At 50.3% G+C, this 23,214-nt stretch overlaps 1 protein-coding gene and 1 non-coding gene across 6 annotated transcripts in view; both read right to left on the bottom strand.

Annotated features, from left to right (window-relative positions):
• VAC14 (VAC14 component of PIKFYVE complex) overlaps nt 1–23,214 on the bottom strand; it is a 201,905-nt gene that overhangs the window by 155,289 nt on the left and 23,402 nt on the right. For all 5 annotated transcript variants that reach the window (XR_004002856.1, XR_004002857.1, XM_030582196.1 and 2 more), the window contains 4 exons: nt 22,306–22,412; nt 18,993–19,127; nt 17,975–18,124; nt 10,286–10,346 (listed from right to left, as the gene is read on the bottom strand). Coding sequence is in view for 3 of the 5 variants with exons in the window: in XM_030582196.1 (XP_030438056.1) it covers nt 10,286–10,346; nt 17,975–18,124; nt 18,993–19,127; nt 22,306–22,412 (453 nt within the window). In the remaining 2 variants the exon portion in view is untranslated. The remainder of the gene's footprint in view (nt 1–10,285; nt 10,347–17,974; nt 18,125–18,992; nt 19,128–22,305; nt 22,413–23,214) is intronic.
• TRNAG-GCC lies at nt 12,225–12,295 on the bottom strand. The gene has a single exon. It is a non-coding gene; the product is annotated as a tRNA-Gly (tRNA).

Here is a 23,214-nt window from a genome sequence, read left to right as displayed (position 1 = left end):
TATTCTTCATAGTAATATTATGATAAGAGTATGGCATGATTCTGATGTCTTTCGTGCAAGATAAGCCGTGTGAGATATTGAGAAGGTTATGATTTACTGAACACGATTATCCTACTTGTATGCATGTATCATTTTGGTATCTGAAGTTAGGAATATGGTCTATATCTATTACAAATGTGTTTACACCGGGGGAACGCCCTAGGCAAAAGATTCTCAGTCTAGATGGGTGGCTGGGAAGGGCCACTAGGGAGAACAATAGGTCTTAGAAGAAGCTAATCTCTCACACAGGAGCCTTCCTAGGGAGCCTCTTTAAGGACAAGCAGCAAAGAGTCCTGTGGCACTTTATAGATTAATAGACGTTTTGGAGCATGAGCTTTTGTGGGTGAATACCCACTCCGTCAGATGCATGTTGCATCCGACAAAGTGGGTATTCACCCACGAAAGCTCATGCTCCAAAACGTCTGTTAGTCTATAAGGTGCCACAGGATTCTTTGCTGCTTTTACAGATCCAGACTAACAGGGCTACCCCTCTGTATCTTTAAGGAAACTACAAACAGCCTCGAGTCACTGCTGCTATGACCCTACAGGGACATTTGACTAAGTCACCTGGTATTGACTCCATCTTGGAATACCAGTGTTTTTCCACTGATTGGAGGTGGGAGCCAGGCTTGGAGACAGAGTTCCAGCCATATGCAAAAGCTATTTAAGGCAGAGGAATTACATCATCATAGTTCTTCACTGACTCCCCCATCCAAAGAGACTCCTGGAAACACCTGAGGAACAAGGACTGAACTGGGGGAGAAGGGCTGGACCCAGGCTAGAGGGATTTCTAGCCTGTGAAATGAAAACCTGGGAGTTTTAAACAGCAAGCAAGGACAGCTTAAGAATCCCTGCAACCAGCTCAAATCACCATTTCGGGTGAGAAGTTGCTACTCCTATCCAATCTCTAGTATATTAAGCTTAGATTTGCGTTGTTTATTTGCTATGTAATGTGCTTTGATCTGTTTGCTATCCCTTATCACTTAAAATCTCCTTTGTAGTTAATAAATTTGTTTTGCTTTATCACAAACCAGTCTGAGGAAATTTAACTTGGAGTAAAAAGCAGCTGTATATTTCTTCTCCATACTGAGGGAGGGGGCAAATTTCATGAGCTTACGCTGTACAGTTCCCTGTGCAGCACAAGTCGGTATAATTTTGGTTTTACTCTCTAGAGGAGGGTGCATGCCTAAGTAGCTGGGAAGTTCCTTAGCTGAAGCCTTCCCTTGCAGAGCTGATCACAGTGTCTGGGTGTGTCTCTAGCTGTGTGTGTGCTGGTGAAGGTGCAGACTGGAGGATGGGAGAGGGCTTGGCAGGCTGGTCACAGCAGTACAGTGTAAAGGGAGCCCAGGCTTCTGGGTCAGGCGGGCTCAGTGGTACCCCAGTTCCAGGTGGCACCCTGGGGGCAAACCCGTCTCTGTTCTGGGCATCATACTGTCACTGTGAGACACCCTGCCCAAAGAGCTTACAGTCCAAGCACAGAAGCACAGAGCCCAAGGATCACACAGTCAAGTACAGAACCCAGATCTCCAGACATTCAGGCCAATCCCTATACTGCGACCATGCTGCATCAAAGCAGGAGGATGTATGCATGGACCCCTTGGTGTGGAGTGGACATGCCCTCCATTCGAAAACCAGAACGCTGCTGTTCTCTGACCAGTGTGGCCCATTAACCTAGGTACATAATGCCTTGATGACAGAGGAGAATTTTGGAGGAACACACGTCTGCAGAAACCCAAAGCTTTTCCTCCTCCCATTTTTTTTTTTTTTTTTTTAAAGCCACAGCATCACAACCCTACTAAAGTCTTACTAATGAGGGATTTCACACTAGGGAGTGGATGTGCTGCGAAGTGCTCTTCACTTCCCTGGCAGGCTCTAACTCTTCCCTCACCATCTGAAGAGGACATGGAAATACTCCTGTTGCCATGACCTAGAGGCCCAGCTAGCTAAACGCCAGAATGAGGATTCCTAGATATCGTGATAGGTGCATTAGGAGAACCTAGTGGGCAGACTGCAACTACGTTCCTTCATCACTCTCCTCTGCTCCATAAAGCCTGCTCCTCCCCCAGCCCCGGATAACTTCTCCCATAGCCTGTCCCCACCTCACACTCCGCCAAAGGCCCTTTCAAGGGTTTCCTTTGTCTTCTTCACCAGCTTCTACATTCATTCCCCCCAGTCCCATGAAGGCAGTTCCAAGCAAATTGTGCTGGTCATCTCAGCCCCTTATTCTGAAAGCACCGGCCTCACAAAGCATTCCAACTCCACCATGCCCCCGAGCGTGGTAATGGGCCCATATTCTTGCTTTTAGAGGGGAAGCTCTTTGGTGTATGAACTCCACCATTTGCTGCCAGCTCCCGTGCACTTATACCGCTGGACAAGCAGAAGAGGTATTTTATATGGGGGTCATCCCAGAGCTGCCCTAACCAACAGCACGCGCCTTCATGTCTAAAGGTGGGAAGTGACGTTTTGGCTGCCACGTGGCAACACTCCTCTCTGCTCTCCTCCAGGCGGAGCAGCAAATAAAACATCTGGCCAGACTGGAGAAGGCGGCATTCCCAATCCCCCAAGACACATACTGCAGATGAGTTGTGTAAGACTGAGCACTGGGAGGGGTCATTTATAGCCCACGCAACCTAAACAACGTCCATGCATTGTAGCAGTCTGCAGAGCTGGGATTGGGAGCTCGCTCTCCCGCAGATCCACAGAGGAAGGGTAAGGAGCTTGTGCTGCAGGGAGGGGTGGGAAGCAGCACCACACCACTGCTCCCAATAGCCCTCACTACTGTCAGATGAACTGGGGTGTGCAATACATGTCCTTGCCAACAAAGAAACAGTCATCTAGCCCATTATGAAGTCTGGACTAAGCCAACTAGAATGAGCTAAGACCATGACTGACTGAGGCCAAGCGAGCTGGACAGGAGGCCAGGGCTCAAAGAATGGTCAAATCTTGAATTCCGCTATCCTGTTTTATGCTATTTTTACCGGTACTGATGTCCAGCCATTTTGGGAGGTGGGATAGACAAACAGGTCTTCTCTTAGCACCTAAGACTGACAGAAGGAATTGCCAGAATTATGTTCCAGCAGCCAGATTTCAACCTCCTCTTCATGGTCTGGGATCTTTGGAATCAATTCTGTTGTTAAGTTATGGCAGATCCCACAGTGTCTCTAGTTCTGTTCGATCAAGCCAGATTTCCACCAAGACTGAAGGTAGGGTCCCAGTCTGGTACTGACTCTACGAAATCCCTCCCAAACGTCCTTTGACCTGCCTACACATGATGTGGCTTAGCAGATTCTAAGGTTGTGGAAGACATGTTCTATTTCCATTAGAGTGCTCCTGGCATTCAGTGCAGACTTCTACATGCTTATGTAGCTGAACATAGCAATCGTCCTCCTGAGATTCTACCAAGGCCCATGATCCTTTTTCAGTCACCCGTGAGACTGGTGATTGTTGTGGAAGAGTTTTTGAATGTTCACTGTGCTTTAGGGTGGCATCACTTTCTGTTCCAACAAGGCAACACCCGCCCAGAGGTCAAACGTGCAGCCCTCCTTTTCTCTGCGTTCTTGGATGGCATCTTCAGCAACCTGGACACAATACTGTGCAGTTTCTCAGACACCAAACTGGTGGTGGGAAGTAGGAACACCTTCCCCCTGCCTGAAGGCTTGTAGCCACTGAGGGCCACGTCTCTCGTCCTGCTCACTATCTTCCATTGATGCCAACACTGGTTTTTCAGTTGCTACTTTGGTTTTGCCTTTCCATTTGCAGCCCCTAGTAGGAGACCTGCAAGTTAAGTGCTGAGAGAAGTATACAGAGCAAAGTGACTGATTGCTCATTCTGTTCTATGCTTAGAGTGATATCAAAAAAGGCAGCGGGAACTTCCTGAACACGTTGTTCTAAAGTTGTTCTCTTCAGCTGTTCTAAAGAGCAATTCTCTCTCTCTCTCATGTGGCCTTGGGTAGATACACCCAATCTGGAGCTCATCAGTTGATTTGCCATCCTGATACTGACACCCACAAAGGGGGAGAAGGAACCTTTCTAACCTGCTCCCCTCACCCTTGCCCACTTCTAAGAAGTTATGGACTTTCAGCATCTGCAGCTGAGAGGGGGAAGAAACGTGGAAGCCAAGGTCAGATGGTAAAGTACGGCACTGCCTGCAACACTGGTATTGAGTCAGGAATCTGTTTTCTTCCTCTCACTTTGTTTTTTGGGAGGGGCACCTATACCCAGCAGCAGGCAGTAAGAACTGAGCCTCATTACTTTCAGCTGAGCTTCATTTCCCTGTATAAAGCCAAGCGGCTACTGACTTCAGGAGTAGGAAAGCCTGCATAATTCAGCCCCCTCCCCCAAACACACTCCTCACCAGAGCACAAGTTGAAAAGCCCTTCCACTACAGCCGAAAAGACGCAAACCAAGTAGGGCTTAAGGAAACAGCTTTCACAGATTCATTCCATCTCAAGCCATTTTGAAAGCAGCTTTTCTAAGAGCAGCCTTGCCACTATCTGCTCCTCACAGATGGCTTGAAGAGCCTCAGCCATTGCAGCTCATAGTGCTCCCAATAAGCACCTCAAAGTGTTCGTGCTCTGGCTGGTGCAGTTTGGATAAGCCGGCACAGGGCAATACTGAGTCACAACATTCTACTGCAACGGGTCACTCTGGGCGATAGACAGGAAGACGCAGTGCGTACGCAGCTTGCTGGGTTTCCTTTGCTTAGCCTCTTCCCTTCTCTTCTATCACCTTTTCCCCTTCCTTCCTTGCCCTGAGCTGAGACCTTCATGTTTTTCACTCTCTTCTCTGTACACGTCACACAACCCCCAGCCCCACTCTCTCCTCATCCATTTCTAACCCTACCTCCATAGCTCTGTAGCAACATTAGACAAGACCCCATCCACCCCTGGACGGAGTTCACCCCAGTCCCTGTTTAGGGATGAGAATTTTTTTTTTTAAATCTTCCTTCCATGGAGGCCATGGACAGTGAATACTGGGGTCAGGGGCATCTGCCCCAAGAAGTGGGGTGTATTGAGGACTTCTCTCGCTGTGTCTCTGGGTTCCTGGATTCCTTCCCCTTCCTATCAGATGGGAGGGGAAGGGAGAGCCTGGAGTGCGGTGACAAGGATTGGAGGCGGATTTCAGCCCAGCACCAGTTCCAGTGTCGCTGGGCCTCTGGCAGAGCGAGCAGGGGCACTGCCTCGAAGACGGATAGCTACAATGCTGCCTTGCACTCTGCTGAGCTAACGTCACTGCTCACAAGCAGAGCTGGCATGAGGAGTGAGTAAAGTCCAGCTCAGTGTTTCCTGGCAGATGGCAGTGGTCCTGTCTCACAGTCCGAGCTAGGGACCAAGCAAGAGCCAGGCTGCCTGACAGCCTAGTGTGCAAACAGGACAGCTGGGTGCTATGCTGCAAATCACTCCCTTCCACAATCTCGGCATTCAAGTTGTGACTCCCGGCAAAGTGGCTGCAGAGGAAGTGCACGGCCCAGCTCAAGATCTGGAGCTGCACAACAGCTGGATGGCAAAGCACTAGGAGCAAGGGGCAGTGTTGGCTGAAGAGAGGAGATCTGGCCACTGTAGTGACTGGCACTCTGTGACCCTCCTGTAAGAGCACATGGCTGAGTTATGTTTGCACAAACACCCGCAGCCACCTGGAACTGGAATCCCGAGAAGCTAAATGAATCCCTTGTTATTCCTGCAGGATGGGAACACTGATCTAATGGTTGGCAAACCCATTGCTAATTCCTGCCCGGCGTCTCCTGTTTCAAAAGGGTTAGGATATCTCCGAAACAAGGCTCCCTGCAAATCCTGCTCTCTAACTGCCACGCAGCTGAGACACCGTCCGTTACATCCGCTCTCTGCGTAGCCCTAGCCCCAGCTGCTTGGGAGGAAGATTAATTATTTGTGGTACTGTAGAGCTTAGTAGCCGGAGTCATGGACCAGGGCCCCACTGTGCGAGGTTCCGTGTACACACAATAGCGGATGGTCCCTGGCACAAGGAGCTAGACACCCCCGGGGGAGGAGGGGCAGAAGAGAATGAGTTCAATGCTGCTTCGTGTGGACAGGCTAATATCACCAACAATGGAGTTCTACTTCTCTCATGCCAGTAATGGCTAAAAAACCAAGAGAGCCTGACTAGCACTGCAACCAGACAGCGGCAGCAGAGCTCAGCATGCAAGAGAAGGAAATGCCTGGGGAAGCCAGTGTACAATGATTACCTCTGAGCTGGCTTTGCCTCAGGGCCTCGATTTCCCCAGCTAGTCATTCAGTGCTGGGAAGTGGCCTCCTCACCCACTGCTAACATGTCCTTCCTTGATTTGTTGTGCATCTGTAGCACTCAGAGCATCCCAGCTTCAGGTCCTTGAAAACATCTAGCAGGGGAAAATCCAAGTAGCTCTGCCCCTCTGCAATCTTGGGTCACTTTTTAACCCCAAGTGGTGGGATTTTACACAGGAATTGCTATTGCAGATCAGCCCATCAAATCTGAGATGGTATTTCCCGCTCCAGGAGAGATACCTGCCGCTCCCAAGGAAGGCAGTGGTGCACTGAGGGATGGGACACTTCAGAATTGGTCCACTGGTGAGTAGTTAACACTCGGCAGTGTAAATTAGCTTGTGTCAAAGCTGCCCAGTACTTGCTCCATAGCTGGGCCTGAAGCCATCCACCTTTTGCAAACACTGTAGGATCTCGCCTCAGCAACACTGGCTCCTACGAGCACATCACACCTGTCCTCCGCTCTACGGGAAGCCAGTGGAGAGTCACCTTCAAGGTGCTCGGTACCCTGGGCCCAGGGTGCTCAAAGCTCCAGGATAAAGAATGGTCAATATCTCCACTCCCCTGCTACAACGGAACTTCCTAGCACATGGGTCGAACTCGTCTGCACAGGAGAGAGCACATTCTAGGGGGCCACTCTCAGATGCCCCCAGGAATTAAGTAGCATCAGAAACCTCCCCACCTTGCACTTCAATGCAACCTGCCTTCTCGACAAACAGAGAGCAGCATGGACATCTGAAAAACAAACAAAACCAAACATGCCACGGCGCACACATCTCCCCGGGGAGAGGCTGAGAGCAAGGGCAAGCCCTATGTGACAGTCACGTCACTTAATGCACGACTGGATGGCGCTCAGATACGAGGAGGCTGAAGGCAGGACAAGAACCTAGGCAGCGTTTTAAAAAGACACCCAGCTACACTGTTCTAGAAGCCAGGAATGGGGGAGGCCTGTGAGATCACCCTGTCCATCTGCCTGAGCTGATCTGCATCCCTTTGCAAGGCACTTCAGAGTAGGGGGCTAAGGCTCCAGATCCATCAGCATCAATGCGTCACTTGAATGTGTGTGACTGGATGGGTTATGGTACTGAAGAAGCTTTTCCTCTCTCGGGCATCAGCTTGTCTCCAACCCAGATGGAAAGCAACCAACAGCAGTCCACATCCAGCAGCTGACTCAGTTCGTTTCCTAGCTGACAAAGGCCTTTGGTACAGAAATGGACTAATGCTTGCATCCTCTCAGAATGTGGACTGGGTGCAATGGCAGGGTGTGGGGCAAACTTGCCCTGTGAACAGAGGGGCTCATTTCCAGTGTCAACACATCACCTGCACTAGCTACTTAAAAAAAGGCTCCTGAGAAATCAGCTTTACAGACTGGCAGTATCAGTAGTGGATGCTCGGCTTGAGTGGGCTTTGAAGTGACAGGCCACTAAACGAATTCTATTTAACATCTTAAGTGCAAAGTCCAAGGATGAAACTTGGATCAGCAACAGCTTAGGTATAAAAAATTCACTGCTCTATCAAAGAGACACAGTTTGGTGGTCTAGCGCAGGGGTGGACAAACTTTTTGGCCCAAGGGCAACATCTGGGTATAGAAATTGTATGGTGGGCCACGAATGCTCAAGAAATTGGGGTTGGGGCATGGGGGTGAGGACTCTGGTTGGGGGCTCAGGGGTAGGGTCAGAAATGAGCAGATCAGGGTGCAGGAGGGGGCTCCGGGCTGAGTCAGGGGGTTGGGATGTTGGGGGGGAGGTCAGGGCTCCTGCTGGGGGTACAGGCTGTGGGGTGGAGCTCAGGCTGAGGTATTTGGGGTGTAGAAGGGTACTCAAGGCTGGGACCACGGGGTTCAGAAGGCAGGAGGAGGATCAGGGCTGAGCTAGGACACTGGGGCGTGGGAAGAGGTCAGCGGTTCAGGCTCCAGGCAGCGCTTACCTCAGGCAGCTCCTGGAAGCAGTGGCATGTCCCCCTCTGGCTCCTATGTGGAGGCACAGCAAGGCGGTTCTGCACACTGTCCATCTGCAGACGTCTCCCCTGCAGCTCCCACTGGCCACAGTTCTTGGCCAATGGGAGCTGCAGGGGTGGCACTTGGGGCAGGGACAGCATGCGGAGTCCTCTGGCTGCCCCTAACCGTAGGAGCCAGAGGGGGGACATACCGCTGCTTCCGGGAACTGCGGCATGCGCACACAGAATGGTCCCCAACCCCACTCCCCAGCAGGAGCTCGAGAACCAGATTAAATCATCTGGAGGGCTGGATGTGGCCTGCGGACTGTAGTTTGCTCACCCCTGGTCTAGTGGCTTGAGATCATGCTGGAAACTCAGGGTATGTCTACACTACGCGCCGGATCAGTGGGCAGCGATCAATCCAGCGGGGGACGATTTATCGCGTCTAGCATAGACGCGATAAATTGATCCTCGCGTGCTCTCCCGTTGACTTCTGTACTTCACCGACGCGAAAGGCAACGGGGGAGCGGCAGCAGTCAACTCACCACAGTGAAGACACCATGGTAAGTCGACTTAAGTACATCAACTTCAGCTACGTTATTCACGTAGGGTGACCTTGGAACAAGTCACTTAACCTCGCTAGGTTTCTTTTCCCCCTCCTGCCCATCTTTGTTGTCACCTTTGGTTGTAAACACTTCAGAGCAGGGACTCTTACCACCTTTGTACAGCACCTAGCACAAAAGGGTTCTGATGTCGGGCAGGGTCTTTGGGTCCCTCGTCACCTCCCTGCAGATCAGCACATCAAATCTGGGATGGTATTCCCTTCTCCAGGAGAGATACCTGGAAGGCAGTGATGCACTGGGGGCTGGGACACTCCAGGACTGGCCCACTGGTGAGTAGTTAACACTCGGCAGCGTAAGGTTGCACCAGGTTAAGGATGATATTTGTTTGATAGCCCATTGGTTAGTCAGTCTCCAGGCTGTGTTACACACAGGGGAGAAGATATGGCCCAGAGCTGCACACACTGACACGTACTTCACTTAAAGCGAGTGACGAGTCGCCACTGACTTCTATGGCGACTGTTGCTGCACTTACTGTTAAGCACAGGTGTAAGTGTCTATGGATTCAGGGCCTAGGACTGTAAAGGCACAAACAAGGGGACTCTGGCAGGTACAGTACCCCATGCGATCGGGCTGCAGTTTGATTGTGGGCCTTTGAACTAGTGCAAGGGCCTATTGACACCTGAGTTACAGTGACACTCTGTGGTGAGCTGCTGGTATTGCAGTCTATTGTTCAGGTTTTACCCAAGCATAGAACAAAGCCTTCCATTAAGCTGTGCATGCGTAACCCAGGAGCTGACCGTTCATACGCCCAAATGGGCACCCCATGGAGAGTTTCTGTAACTTCACCCCAGCTGTGCAGAGCACAAATGTACAGCAGCTATTCCAATTCTCTCTAGGTTTCTAGAGCAGCACCCATTGCTGGGGGATCTCCTGAATGGAGCTGAGCTAACTAGACTTGCAATAGGCCAGTGATTTCCTTGGCTTCCCTACTCCCAGCCAAGCAGGCAGGGCTATGGCTGAACTTGCTTTGGCCTCTCCCCTCCTCTAGGAGGTCTCCGTGAATTGGGCTTTGAGCCCCTTTTCAGTAGTCGGGGTCTCATACTGGGTGAAGTGAAGGAGGTGAGCAGGGAAGGCTGGGACAGGTGGGGTCGCAGTTCTGCCCCTGGAGTGTGTGAAGTGCTGATTCCTTCACCCCCTACAGAGCTCCTGCCTCACAAACGCCCACCCCTCCTTGAGCATGCCAGGCTCCCAAAAGGCCAAGTCTCTTGTTTTAGTGGCTCCCAAAGGAGCAGGCACTGGTTAGAGGCAGAACCTGCACGGCCAGGCCTCCCTCTGACAGTCCACCTCTATTGGTCCTGTAGCCCCTATTGCAGCCCTGACAATGCCCCTCCATCCTTGTCCCTGCAAAGTCTCTCCCACCTCAACAAAAGGAAAAGGGGGTCTCACTGACCTGTATCCCATGCACTCCATTCTCAAGCAATGACCATTACTTACCTGCTTACATTGAAGACACTGGCGCTGCTGAGGTTGGAATCGCTGGAGGCCTCCAGGCAACCTAAAGGAGGATCAAAGGGACACTAGTTAGACCCTTCGACGGGGCAGACAGACATTGCCCTGGCTGGAGAACAGCACAGTACCCTGTAGATCTGTGCAATCAGGACAGTCATTCAGGCCTTTGGAAGCGCTCAGCCCCAGGTCCATCACCACACTGTAGCAAACACTTTACATTGTGTATGGGCCCACATTAGACAGGAGCTCTCCCGTGGTCCCAGTGCCCTCTGCTGAAGGACGGCGATCATGAAGATATTTTCACTAGCACAAACTTGAGCTATAGCTCTCCAGGTCCACCTAGCATTTAGATATTACTCATCCACCTCAGCCCAGCCTTCCTCCCCTTTTAGCCCTTACAGAAACGGAACCCAGCCAGCACTATCAAGGCTTGCAAACTGGTTTCCTAACTTCAGAGGAAGGAAAGCCAATCCTGACCCCAAAATTAAGTTCATGGAACTGAACTAGATGATCTGGTCATTTCCCCATCCAGTGACTGATACATCTGAGAACAGACATGTTGGGTCTCAGTCCAATTAGTAATGGGGCAGGGAGTCCCATCTCAAACCACCCCACCTCGCCCCACCTGCCACTAACCAGTCCCTCCATGGACAGGCAAGGGAAGGCCTGAATGCCACGCAGGCTGACTGTCTCAGCCCCAGAATTGGTCCCATTTGGGTTAGGGAACAGGCATGATGGGAAGTTTCATACTGTAGCCAATTTGGGGGTTAACAAGGCCTCTGGCTGCAGGGCTCTTAACGCAGCACATATCACTAGGAATTGCATGGGTTTTTAAGCCATTCAATAATAGGTTATGAAGGAGAAATCCAGCTCCAAGTCAGAGCCTTCTCCACTCTGGCCAGATGTGACTCTGTACAAGAAGCTCGTGATCTGACACTGTTCATGCTGCTCCTGATCAGCTCAGAGTCCCTGGAGAGCAGGTTCTGCAGCGCCCAAACCAGCACCCTGATGGAGGGAGAGAGCAGCACCTGCTCTCCCATGGTTACCAATGGCTGGCAGCCTATCAACCAGCAACTGATGCAGCAAAGCTGGTTGAAAACCTCAGCTGAGGAAGGGCCGTCTGGGGCTGTGCACTTCACACTGCAGTCCCACGCCCCTCCACACAGACTAGCATACATTTCACAAGGCTGCTCCTGCACTGGCCATGAATCAAACACTGGCGGCCCCCGGGGAAAGCGAGAATTCTGCACCGAGCCACCAATCCCCAGCTGCAGGAAAAGGCTGCACCAGTTGTTTAAGGACTGAGCCCTGGTCTACACACCATTTAAAAATTGACCTAGCTATGGCACTCCGGGGTATAAAACATTTACATCCCAAGCGCTGTATGTAGGCTGACCCGACCCTGCTGTAGATGCAGTTAGGCGAGCGAAGGAAATCTTCCAGTGACTTCGCTAGGGCACTCAGGGAGGTGGATTAGTGACACTGATGGAAAAACCCCGACCATCGATGTCAAGAGCATCTCTGGTGGTACAGCTGCAGATGTGCTTCCATAGTCCCCATAGCGCAGACAGGCCCTGAGTGCCAGGGATCCCCCCGGGCCAGGAACTGCTAGTCACATACACTGAAGCTGCTACACCAGCAACTGAACAGAGAAGGGCTGGGACCATTAAAGAGCCCTGTGCCAGAGGTTTCCCTTGGGGTAAGGGGTGATCTAGTGAGAACACAGCACCATTGCAACACTAGAAGCAGTGTGATTCACAGAGGTTCTAGTATTTCATGTGAATGCTCCTCTGCCCTGGTGCTAGAAATCTGATGTAATAGGTTTCCTAATTGTTTAATCAGTCCCCTGGAAAGGACGGACTAGGACAGAGGGTTAGGTTGGCGCAGGGCAATTATTTTAATTAAGAAAAAAACACCCTGCTCTTGCATTGGCCGGGAATCGAACCCGGGCCTCCCGCGTGGCAGGCGAGAATTCTACCACTGAACCACCAATGCTGCAGCTGGTGAAAACTGCTTCTCCAGCTGTTTTGTTCACGCTGCACATATGGTGACAGTTAGGAAGCATCCGGTTACAGTCCTGCTCTGGGACCATGTCATTCTGCCCTTAGACATCTTAACCCTTTCACCGTAGATTGTGGAAGCAAGAGCACCCCCAGGCTCAGCATTTCACGGTCTTGCTCTTCATTTTAGGGCCTTGATTTCACTTCCCAACAGGCCATTTGCAAAAGTGCGCAGCTCAGCCAAGGACAGGTTTGGCTGAACTAACAGTAGAGTGGAGGTCTCCGCAAGCCGGGATCTCTGCACTCCCCTGGGGAAGTGAGGGGAAAGGATCGTAGCCTGCAAACAACTGACAGCAAGTCTGACTGGGCCACGAGTAACACCTGAGAACATGCAGGAGCCACATGACAGACAGACACACACGATGGTGACAAGCTCCGTGTGCCAATGGCAGAGGCTCTTGGGGGACAGGAAAGCACCCTGTGCACAGAACTGTTGCTGCAGAAATTAAAACTGCCTCCATTGGTCTGTCTGAACGGATGCCCTGGACGCCAAGGAGGGCTCAGGCGCCCTGAGGGTTACTCACTCACATGGGCTAGGACAGGGAAGGAGCTGGGCATTGTGACTCATACCCAGCCCCACCAGTGGGGAGTGTGGCACTGCCAACTAGGCACAGGCTGGCATGGAGCCATAGGTGTGAGCAGGAGGCTCCTGGGTTCTGGGAAGTTGGCAGGGCTGCGCCAGGCAGAGGAGAAAGTGCTGGGAGGTGCCTTCCCTGGCTGCAGCCCTGCAACCTCCCAGGACATGCCAAGCCTGGGCCCCCAGTGCCGGTGCAGCCTCCGTGACACGCACTCATTTTAACTCTGAAAGAGCCACAGGCGGCTCGCGAGCCACTGTTTGGCCACCGCTGGCATATACCAACTACACTACCAACACCTAAATCTCAGACAAGAGCAATTACACTCCCGTGTCTTTCATGGATTTTGCTATCTTGGCTACTAGGAGAATGGTGTTGCCAGCTGTGGGTGTGCCGCCTGAAGGCCCTGTATGCACTAGAAAATTAATTTGTTTCTGACAGCAGCCAGCTGCATCCGTTTGTCCTGACCCAATGGCAAAGAGGTAACGTGAACTAGGTGAACCTATTTTCAACACCTCTGCAGATCATGTGATTGAGAGTCAGTGGATGATGGTCTTGGTTGCGCGCAAGAGCATTAACTGTTTTGGCAACAGGCACATCACAGGGGACCTGTTGCTGACAGCCATTGTCAGCAATACATTAGGTCATTTTCTTAATGTAGATGCTACCTTAAAAGCAAGTAATATTCAAACTGGTGGTGGTGAGGACCCTACTATGCTATGCATTGCACAAACACAACAAAAAGCTGAGGAGGAGTCCTTGTGGCACCTTAGAGACTAACATTTATTTGGGCATAAGCTTTCGTGGGCTACAGCCCACTTCCTCGGATGCATAGACTGGAACATATAGTGAGGAGATATATATACATATACAGAGAATATAAAAAAGGTGGGAGTTGCCCAACCAACTCCCACCAAGAGGCTAATTAGCTAAAATGATCTATTATCAGCAAGAGAAAAAAAAACTGTAGTGATAATCAAGATGGCCCATTTCAGACAGTTTGACAAGAAGGTGTTAGGATACTTAACATGGAGAAATATATTCAGTGTGTGTAATGGCTCAGCCATTCCCAGTCTCTATTCAAGCCCAAATTGATGGTATCTAGTTTGCATATTAATTCAAGTTCAGCAGTTACTCATTGGAGTCTGTTTTTGAAGTTTGTCTCTTGGTCGCTGCACCAGACCACTACGTGAGGAGGAGTTAACTACTGAACACACTTCTGTGTCAACTGTTGGCTATAAGCCGGATAGCCCAGATAAATAACTTATCGGGTGACGATCAAGCCAAATTAGAAGATCCTAAGGGCCTACCATGTAGTGACTTGACAGAGGACTTGTGAAGTACTGTTGCTCTTCTTATGAGCATTGTGAACACTTACATGTCCTCTTACATGCTGTCCCAAAGACTCACTGGGTCCTAGGATTAAGATAGATCTGGGAAATTCACTACACAACACCAGGTGTGATGCCATCGCCTGTGGTCACTGACACACAGTGTACTAAGGACTGTCGTCTCTCTTGGGTTGCCCCACCAGCGATGCCAGGCAGGGTCAGAGTGTGCACCCCATGGAGATTGGAGGGCACAGTGTGCTGGGATGCTTTTGTCCATCCTAGCACCGTGGCTGAAAAGCATGCAACGCCATTTTGGGATATGCTGAGTGACTGAAGGGAAGCTGGGTTTTTGCCAGATTTTGACATTTTGCACAAAGTCAAACCACTTTTTACTCAGGACTTGGTGCTGACAGCACATATAGAGTGTCACTAGCCGCTCCAAGTCTGCCTGTAGCAGGGTATGGGTTTTTGACCAGCCTAGCAAATCTGGCAGGTTTAATAGATTCTGAAATTAGGTAAATGTATGGTCTTTAAAAATGACTAATAGGTACCATCAAGTTGATTGTAATTAGTTCCAACAATTATTTATAAGTAGTTTTAATGTATTTCACCTGTACTGTGATTTCTCCAGGTAGTTTATTGTTTTACAGTCATATTTCTATTTCTTTCCCCTGTTTTTAAACACAAACAGGAGAAAAGGACTATGCAACAGAAACAGTGACAGACTATGATACTGCTGTCAAGTGTGCAAAGACAACAAAATGAAAAAGGGGAGGGAGGGTTATTCTCTAACCTTTCCTCACTTATCCTAGTTGTCATCAGACATGCCAAACGCGTGGAAAAAATGCAGAAATTGCACCTTTTTTTGGCTTAATTGGCTTGTGGGTTGCTTTTTGGCTAGTTTTTGGCTTCTAGCTTATTGCTGGTTTTTTTTTTAATTGGCTCCCAGCAAGCAGGGGCAAGGAGGGGGACAGTGTCAGGGGTGCACAGCGGGTCCATTGCAGTCCCAGAGTGCACGCTGGGCGGATCTAGTCACACAGTGTTGGGTTCTTAGGGATTGGCTTGTTTTGGTCTTGTTTTCTTACCTTGAAAGATGCTTTATTTTCCACTGCTGCCCTGTAAGAGAAACTCTCACAAACCATACACGGGAGCCATGAAACTGACTAACCTACAAGCGCTCTGGGGAAGAGACTGTCTTTTTGTTCTCTGTTTGTACAGCACCTAGCACAATGCAGTCCTGGCCTCTGACAGGGGCTCCTGTGCATTGTCAATCACAAATACACATGGTTCTGGCAAGTGCATAAAGGAAACCGGAGAAAAAAGTCTGTCGATTACAGTGGCCTTGGGTTTTACATTATGGTAGAAGGCAAAATAATTCAGACAGAAATGTGATTTTTCAGAGCCCCTTTAAATACTCCAGTAGCTGGCAAGTGACAAGGTTTAGGGACACACACGCACACTACTTGGGTTGTGCTGGCACTTGAGTGAGATAATTACAATTCTCATCAATCCCAAATAACGACGCTTAGAGGGGCCTATGAAGTAGGCTAGAGCCGTGTCCCTAGACTCCATGTTAATTACGTACTGACCTAACCTACAACCAGGAAGAAGGAAAAATCATTTCACTGCCACGATGTAAATATTCAGAAAACAGCTTCCACGGACAACCACTGCATTGCAGCATTTGACTTCAGACTGAGCAAGGGCTACGCTGATGATACTTTGCTCATTGTAAAGGGGCATGCCACGTTACAACACTCAGTGCTGTCTGGGATTGAATTTTATGGAAGCACTCAGGCCTGGTCTACACGTACAATCGAGTTTGACATAGCAGCACCGCTGAGGAGCGTAAAAAATCCACACTGCTGAGTGCTGTAGCTATGCCGACCCAACCCCCAGTGTCAAGGCGGTGTTCCTACACCAGATGGAAAACCCCTTCTGCCGGCACCGGTTGTGTCCACACTATGTGATTAGGCTGACATAGCTATGGTGCTGTAGCTGTGCAGGTACAGTCCCTGCGGTGCAGACACAGCCTCAAGCTCCAGTCAGGATGAGCAGATCCTCTGTACTGCGTACTGTACGACGAGAGATCAGAATGTCTCTCTTGACTGAGGCCACAGCTGTGAAATAGAATTTGAAGTGCCAGGGAACCCAACGTTTTATACCGCATTTAGCCAACTGGTCTGCAGCTAAAGAACTGAAGCCAGTGGGGAAAGTGTTGACTTAGTTGATTCTGATTATTCCTTGACTTTAGCAAAGCTTTTGATACGGTCTCCCACAGTATTCTTGCCAGCAAGTTAAAGAAGTATGGGCTAGATGATTGGACTATAAGGTGGATAGAAAGCTGGCTAGATCGTCAGGCTCAACGGGTAGTGATCAACGGCTCCATGTCTAGTTGGCAGTCGGTTTCAAGCGGAGTGCCCCAAGGGTCGGTCATGGGGACAGTTTTGTTCAATATCTTCATTAATGATTTGGAGGATGGTGTGGACAGCACCCTCAGCAAGTTTGCAATGACACTAAACAGGGAGGAGTGGTAGATACGCTGGAGGCTAGAGATAGGATACAGAGGGACCTAGACAAATTAAGGATTGGGCCAAAAGAAACCTGATGAGGTTCAAAAGGGGAGGGATAGCTCAATGGTTTGAGCATTGGCCTGCTAAACCCAGGGTTGCGAGGGGGCCATTTGGGGGCAAAAATCTGTCTGGGGATTGGTCCAGCATTGAGCAGGGGATTGGACGAGATACCTCCTGAGGTCCCTTCCAACCCTGATATTCTATGAGTAAGGACAAGTGCAGAGTCCTGCACTTAGGACAGAAGAATCCCATGCACTGCTACAGGCTGGGGACCGAGTGGCTAGGCAGAAATTCTGCAGAAAAGGACCTGGGGATTACAGTGGACGAGAAGCTGGATAAGAGTCAGCAGTGTGCCCTTGTGGCCAAGAAGGCTAACGGCATTTTGGGCTGTATAAGTAGGAGCATTGCCAGCAGATCGAGGGACGTGATCATTCCCCTCTATTCGACATTGGTGAGGCCTCATCTGGAGTACTGTGTCCAGTTTTGGGCTCCACACTACAAGAAGGATGTGGAAAAATTGGAAAGAGTCCAGCGGAGGGCAACAAAAATGATTAGGGGCCTGGAGCACATGACTTCTGAGGAGAGGCTGAGGGAACTGGGATTATTTAGTCTGCAGAAGAGAAGAATGAGGAGGGATTTGACAGCTGCTTTCAACTACCTGGAAGGGGGTTCCAAAGGAGGATGGATCTAGACAGTTCTCAGTGGTGGCAGATGACAGAACAAGGAGTAATGGTCTCTAGTTGCAGTGGCGGAGGTTTAGGTCGAATATTAGGGAAAAAAATTCACTAGGAGGGTGGTGAAGCACTGGAATGGGTTACCTAGGGAGGTGGTGGAATCTCCTTCCTTAGAGGTTTTTAAGGTCAGGCTTGACAAAGCCCTGGCTGGGGTGATTTAGTTGGGGATTGGTCCTGCTTTGAGCAGGGGGTTGGACTAGACAGCTCCCGAGGTCCCTTCCAACCCTGATATTCTATGACAGACTGATCTAATAAACACGTCCCATGTCGCACTTCGCAAGTGCTCTGCCCATCCGCTCTCCAAGGCCCTGACCGGAATGTGTCTGAACAGGCAGCCCTGGGACCAGAATGCTCACTATTTGGATGCCGTCCTGACAAAGCCAAGATGAAAAAGGACTCACTGCTGGAAGTCACCTCTTGCTGGGAGAGGGACTCTTGCTTGGGCTCCATCTGGAGGCTCAGGGATTGCTTGCCCTCATCTGTTTCGTCATCTTCTGGGATGACCAGCTTCATCAGGCTCTGGTTACACACATTAGCTACCTCTTTGATGCCTGAGCAGAGAGGATGTAAGGAACACTCTAATCCAAGACACTTTACGCAGCACCTTAGACAAGCCACACGGCAGGGACCCAGAAGAATACATCAGAACCATTCCTCCTCCCCTACCCCACATAGTTCCCACTCCCGTCCAGTCATGATGGCATCCCTGTAAGCTATACATTCTGATAGCTGTCCCACCACTTTGTGGGGAAAGGTGGAGGAAACTATATATTTGTGGCAGGAGGGTTGGCTAATTCCTTATGTCCCAACTCGGTAACCCCGAACCCAGTAGCTCTCTTCTCCCACATCACACCAGAGTGCACAGCTGGAAGTGTCTGCTCAGGTGACCAGATATGTCCTGTGAAGTGATCAGATGTCAGCGCTAACACTCCAGAGATGGGGCAGCTCATCCCGCTTGGAGGCAGTGCTGCAAGGGGACTCAAGCATCACTATAGGAAGGGGCCATTCCTGAGTTCACACGCTCATGCCCCAAGAAGGTGATTTTCCCAGGCTAACCACTGACTGACACCAAGGGCCAGTAGTGGCCCCATTACACATGCAGCATGTGATTTCCCTCCTCCCCAACAGAGATCTTACCTAGTTGGATTCCCCTCCTCCACAGGCGTGGTCATGTCATTTAAATCACCTAGGGGCCTAAGGAGGGGTAAGATTGTAACAATTTTTGTTTCTTTCCCACCTTCCACCAAACCCTTTCTGTCCAGGAGTGCTGGAATTAGCTCCCTGAGGAGTTTTGCCAAGCCCCCAGAATACCCGTACATAGCTACATGCGCCTGGTGACGACTGTATGACTGAGAGGAAGCAGAGATGCCGGGGTTTGGCAGCAGTGCCTGCTTCCCCTGATCTGGATAACAAGGATACTCTTCTTCCGGTCATCGTAGGATAGGCACGGCAGAACGGCGGTCAGGATCCCTGAGGAGTAGGGCAGCATCACCCGGCCAGCCAGTTGGATGAATTCCCTCATCCAGCACATGGCTGTCAGCTGAATCAGATCATCTGAAAGATAGGGACCAAGGAGAGCTGAGGAAGAGGCAGGTGGCGCCCAGATGGATCAAACTCAACAAATTATGCAACAAGCACAATGAGCTGACAACTGACTTCTGGTTTTGGTGTCATCAGCAAGGGTCATCGTGAGGGTTGCTCTCCTGAAGATCCATCCCACAAACGCCCAGAGTAGCTGGATGTTAAAAATGCTTAGTGAAAATGCTAAATGCAGATGTGCTGGTAATCATTAGGCTTCATTGTTAACCCACACTGACATTCATGAGAACAGCACATGCCTCAATGCTAAGCATTTATAACACGCTCCTCACCACAGTAATTGTAGAGCTAAGTCACCACCACAACACGTCAGCCCATGTATGTGCTACATGCCTCCCTCCTTCCCCTGAGGCCGCATGGGGATTTATTGCTTAACTCTCCATGTTCTGCCGCAGAGCAGTAGCTGGAGAGGCCTGTCCGCAAACACAGGCAGACAGCATTGCACTGGCTCCCACTCAGGGGGTCTCTTTCAGAACCACAAGGGCTGGGGAGGTTGCTTTAAAGAAAATGCTGAAAAAACTAATGAAACCAGTAAAAGGGTGAGTGCTGGCTGCCCACCCAGATGGCCCCCTTCCTCCCCTTGGCCTCCAGCCTCCTCCACACTGATCCAGCCACCCACTCACCAGCAATGTGAACACCAGTCCAGGAAGGAACAGCCTCTGTTTGCACAGATTGTGCAAGCCCCTGCTTGAGACCTGAGTAAACTGCACCCAGGCAGATCACAGCTTAGAGCAGTTTACCCTGTCTCCACCCAAGGCTTGCAGCATTAGTGCAGCTAAGGCAGCGGGAGTTGCCAATGGCTGAAGTTGGGTAAATCCCCACTAAAGAGGCCACACACATAGCAGGATGCACGGAATCAAACAGAACCCTTTTAAACTGTTCCATCAATAACCCAACGAAACCGGATTCAGCTGCTCAAGCCTGGGTGCCACAAAGTTACACCAGTTTTACTAGAGGTGTTATTTTATAATCAATACCAATTTAGACAGAGATGAAACTTGGCATTCTAAAACTGAGGCAGATCTAGTTTACAGGCTTAACTGGCGTATGTAAATTCAGAGATTTTAAATAGATACAATTGCTTTCAATTCAAAATACGTGTGCCCCCATGGTTTGCAACATGTAATTAGATTGCTTGTAAAGAGATGCCACCTTTGTGCAGACAAGCCCTTTCACAGAGTACCAAAGCGGTCTGTCTGCGTCCATGTCACGTACCTGCAGGGTCCACTGGATGGCACTTTGCCGGAGAAAAGCGTGCAGTATATTTCAGAGTTTCTTTATTTCTATGTAGATGTCCAAAAAAATCAGGGTTTTCAGGGCTCTCTCTGTACGTACAAGTAGCACTGTTTCAAACAGCACTCCTCTAAAACGCACTAAGGAACCTTTAGTGAGCACCAGGCAAGGTCTACATGGACCAATTAATGCACAACACTTTATTACGCTTTAGAAATCACAGCTCATAGTCCACATCACTGCCCTGTGTAGAGAAGCCACAAAGCAGGGACATCACGATCTGAACAATCTGCATCGGGAAAGGGATGAAGCCAACACGAATTGAGTAATCGTTTTTGGTGGGTTTTGTATGGGGTGTTTTATCTGTGTTTATCAGGTAAAACCTAAAACGAGAAACTCTAAACATATTAATTATCTACACCACAGAAACCCTGAGGCACGTGGCCCTAATTTTCAGTCCTTGGGACACCTAAATTCAGTGGTGTGCCATGGCATTTTTAGCAAGGCATGCAATTCTACAATGGCGTGCGAGTTCACGCTGTGTGGAGGACACCATTTTGTTTTACACAGTGATAACTCCATGCATGCTTGGGGTCTGACAGAAGCGTCCCATGGCCACAGTCATATTCAGGGCTTTCACGTTCCTATGGCACTGAATTCTGGAGCATGCAATGCAGGTGGTACACACAGACGACACGCTACTGCCTAAAACTCTAATAAGTGTCCTTGGTGCTCAGTGCCTGCAGATCCCATTCAGGCCTGTCTAGATTGGGGCACTTTAGGCACTGCTGGTTGGAGGGCCATGTTTCCGGTGTAATGGATCAGCGATGTAATGCAAGCAATACTTCACAGGGCTGACAGCATTAAAGGCCATAGGGCACAGCAGCATGCCCAGAGACCCAGACTTGCTGGCCGTGCTTGCAATGCTGCTAGCCCTCTGGCCACTGCCTGAGCCCACCTTCCAGCAGGGTTTCACATGGGCAGCTCCAAGGTCTTTTCATCTAATTAAGTCAGGAGGAACCTGTTTGAGCCAAGGCATCTTAGCAGAATCCTGTGCTTGGCGAGAGTGTGAAAAAGCATTTCCCAGCATGGGACAAACCAGGGCCTGGATTTGCTGCAAGGTCTCCGGTCACTCGAATGTCACTGGTCCAAACCGCCCTGCTGAGTCGTGACATTTGGAACATCATTACTGAGGGATCCCGGTGCCGGGGCAAAGCCCCTGCTACTGTCACTATACAACACTTGACACTCAGACAGAAGGGGCTATAGAAACAGCACCCTGCTCCATTTTACTGGCGGAAAAACTTACAACTGGTAGGCTACAGTGGTGAATCAACCTGAACAGTGACCTGCCAAGGCACTCCCTGACGGCTTCACACTGTGCCCCCGAAGGCACTGGTTCCATGGGAGCGGGTGGGGGCAGTGGTGAGCGCTTGTGCATCCCACACCCTAACATTTCTAATTCCAGACCGTGCTGGTAGGTGAATGGACACTAACTGTGTATGGAGCCTGGCTTACTGAACTCTAACACGCGGATCCCACGCTTTGGCCAGGAGTGCAATTCTCCGCCAGCCCGAATCAAAAAGCTTTCCAAGTATATTCCATGGCGGGAAGTTCCCCAGGACAGGATTTTCAGAGCGCCACACAAAGCAGCTCATCCTCCCTTTGAAAACAGAACCCCTGCCCAAGGCCTGGTGCTGGTTCAGCCATGAGCGAACCATGATCGAAAAGAAGTGCTGCGTTGGTGCTGAGACTGTAGCCTGTTTTCCCTGGGCAGTGGGGAGCTGTCGAGGAGAACTGTGCTATCTACACCATTAACAGACTTCAGTCCTGAATCAAAGGTTTGATCGGAGTCACAGGGACTGTGGCTGCCATGCAGCATGCTGGGCTTTGCACTCACCAGAAGCCTGACAGTGAATCACTAGAATATTGGCCATTTCTGCAAACTTGACGCTGGAAGGATTCTTCTTGATCTCTTTGAGGAACTCCCCCAGGGCCACCTCACACCTGCAGGGCGGAAGGACAGCCAGTTAAGAGATTCATTCTTAGCGGGCATAGCACAGGGAGACACACAGCAACCTTTCTGGGTACATATGAACTGACACCAAGAGCGAGATGATCACCACCAGTTACATGCAGACTCACTGCAGTTATCTTCTGCCACCAGCTGGGCTGGTCAGCACTCCTCATAACAGGGGGCTTGAGCGTTTCCATCACCGGTCACATGTCTGTGAGTTATCCACACTCAGCTTAACTCCCCTTGAGTCAGCCCAGCCACACTACAAAACAACACTGGCTGCGCCGACTTACTGTTAGCTGCACAGAACAGCTGCGTCCCCACCACATTACTGAGCCTGAGCATCAGCAGCACTTAACCTTCAACCCACGTCCCGTGCCAGGCCAGCGAGCTGGAGTTTACAGCACCCCTGAGCTCGAAGTAGAGACGTGTGTGTGGGGACAGGAGCTGGTTACTCCAGTTACACCTCAGGCTAACTCTGCAGTGAAGACAAACCCATGGACAGCTGCTGCCTCACTGACCCAGCAGTCAGCACCTTGCCCCTCAGACACCATCTCTGCCTGGATCAGGGCAGCAGGAGAACCATGCTCTACATCGGAGGTTCTCAAACTGGGGTCGTGACCCCTCAGGGGGTCACGCGGTTATTATGTGGGGGGAGTCATGAGCTATCAGACTCCCCCAACCCTGCTTCACCTCCAGCATTTTGTAATAGCGTTAAATATAAAAAAGAAGCGTTTTAAATTTATAAGGCGGGGCGGGGGGTCACACTCAGGCTGGTTGGGTGAAAGGGGT

This window comes from Gopherus evgoodei, chromosome 12 (genome assembly GCF_007399415.2).
Source record: "Gopherus evgoodei ecotype Sinaloan lineage chromosome 12, rGopEvg1_v1.p, whole genome shotgun sequence".
In the NCBI taxonomy this organism is placed as follows: Eukaryota; Metazoa; Chordata; order Testudines; family Testudinidae; genus Gopherus; species Gopherus evgoodei.
This window is presented reverse-complemented; position numbering and strand designations above follow the sequence as displayed.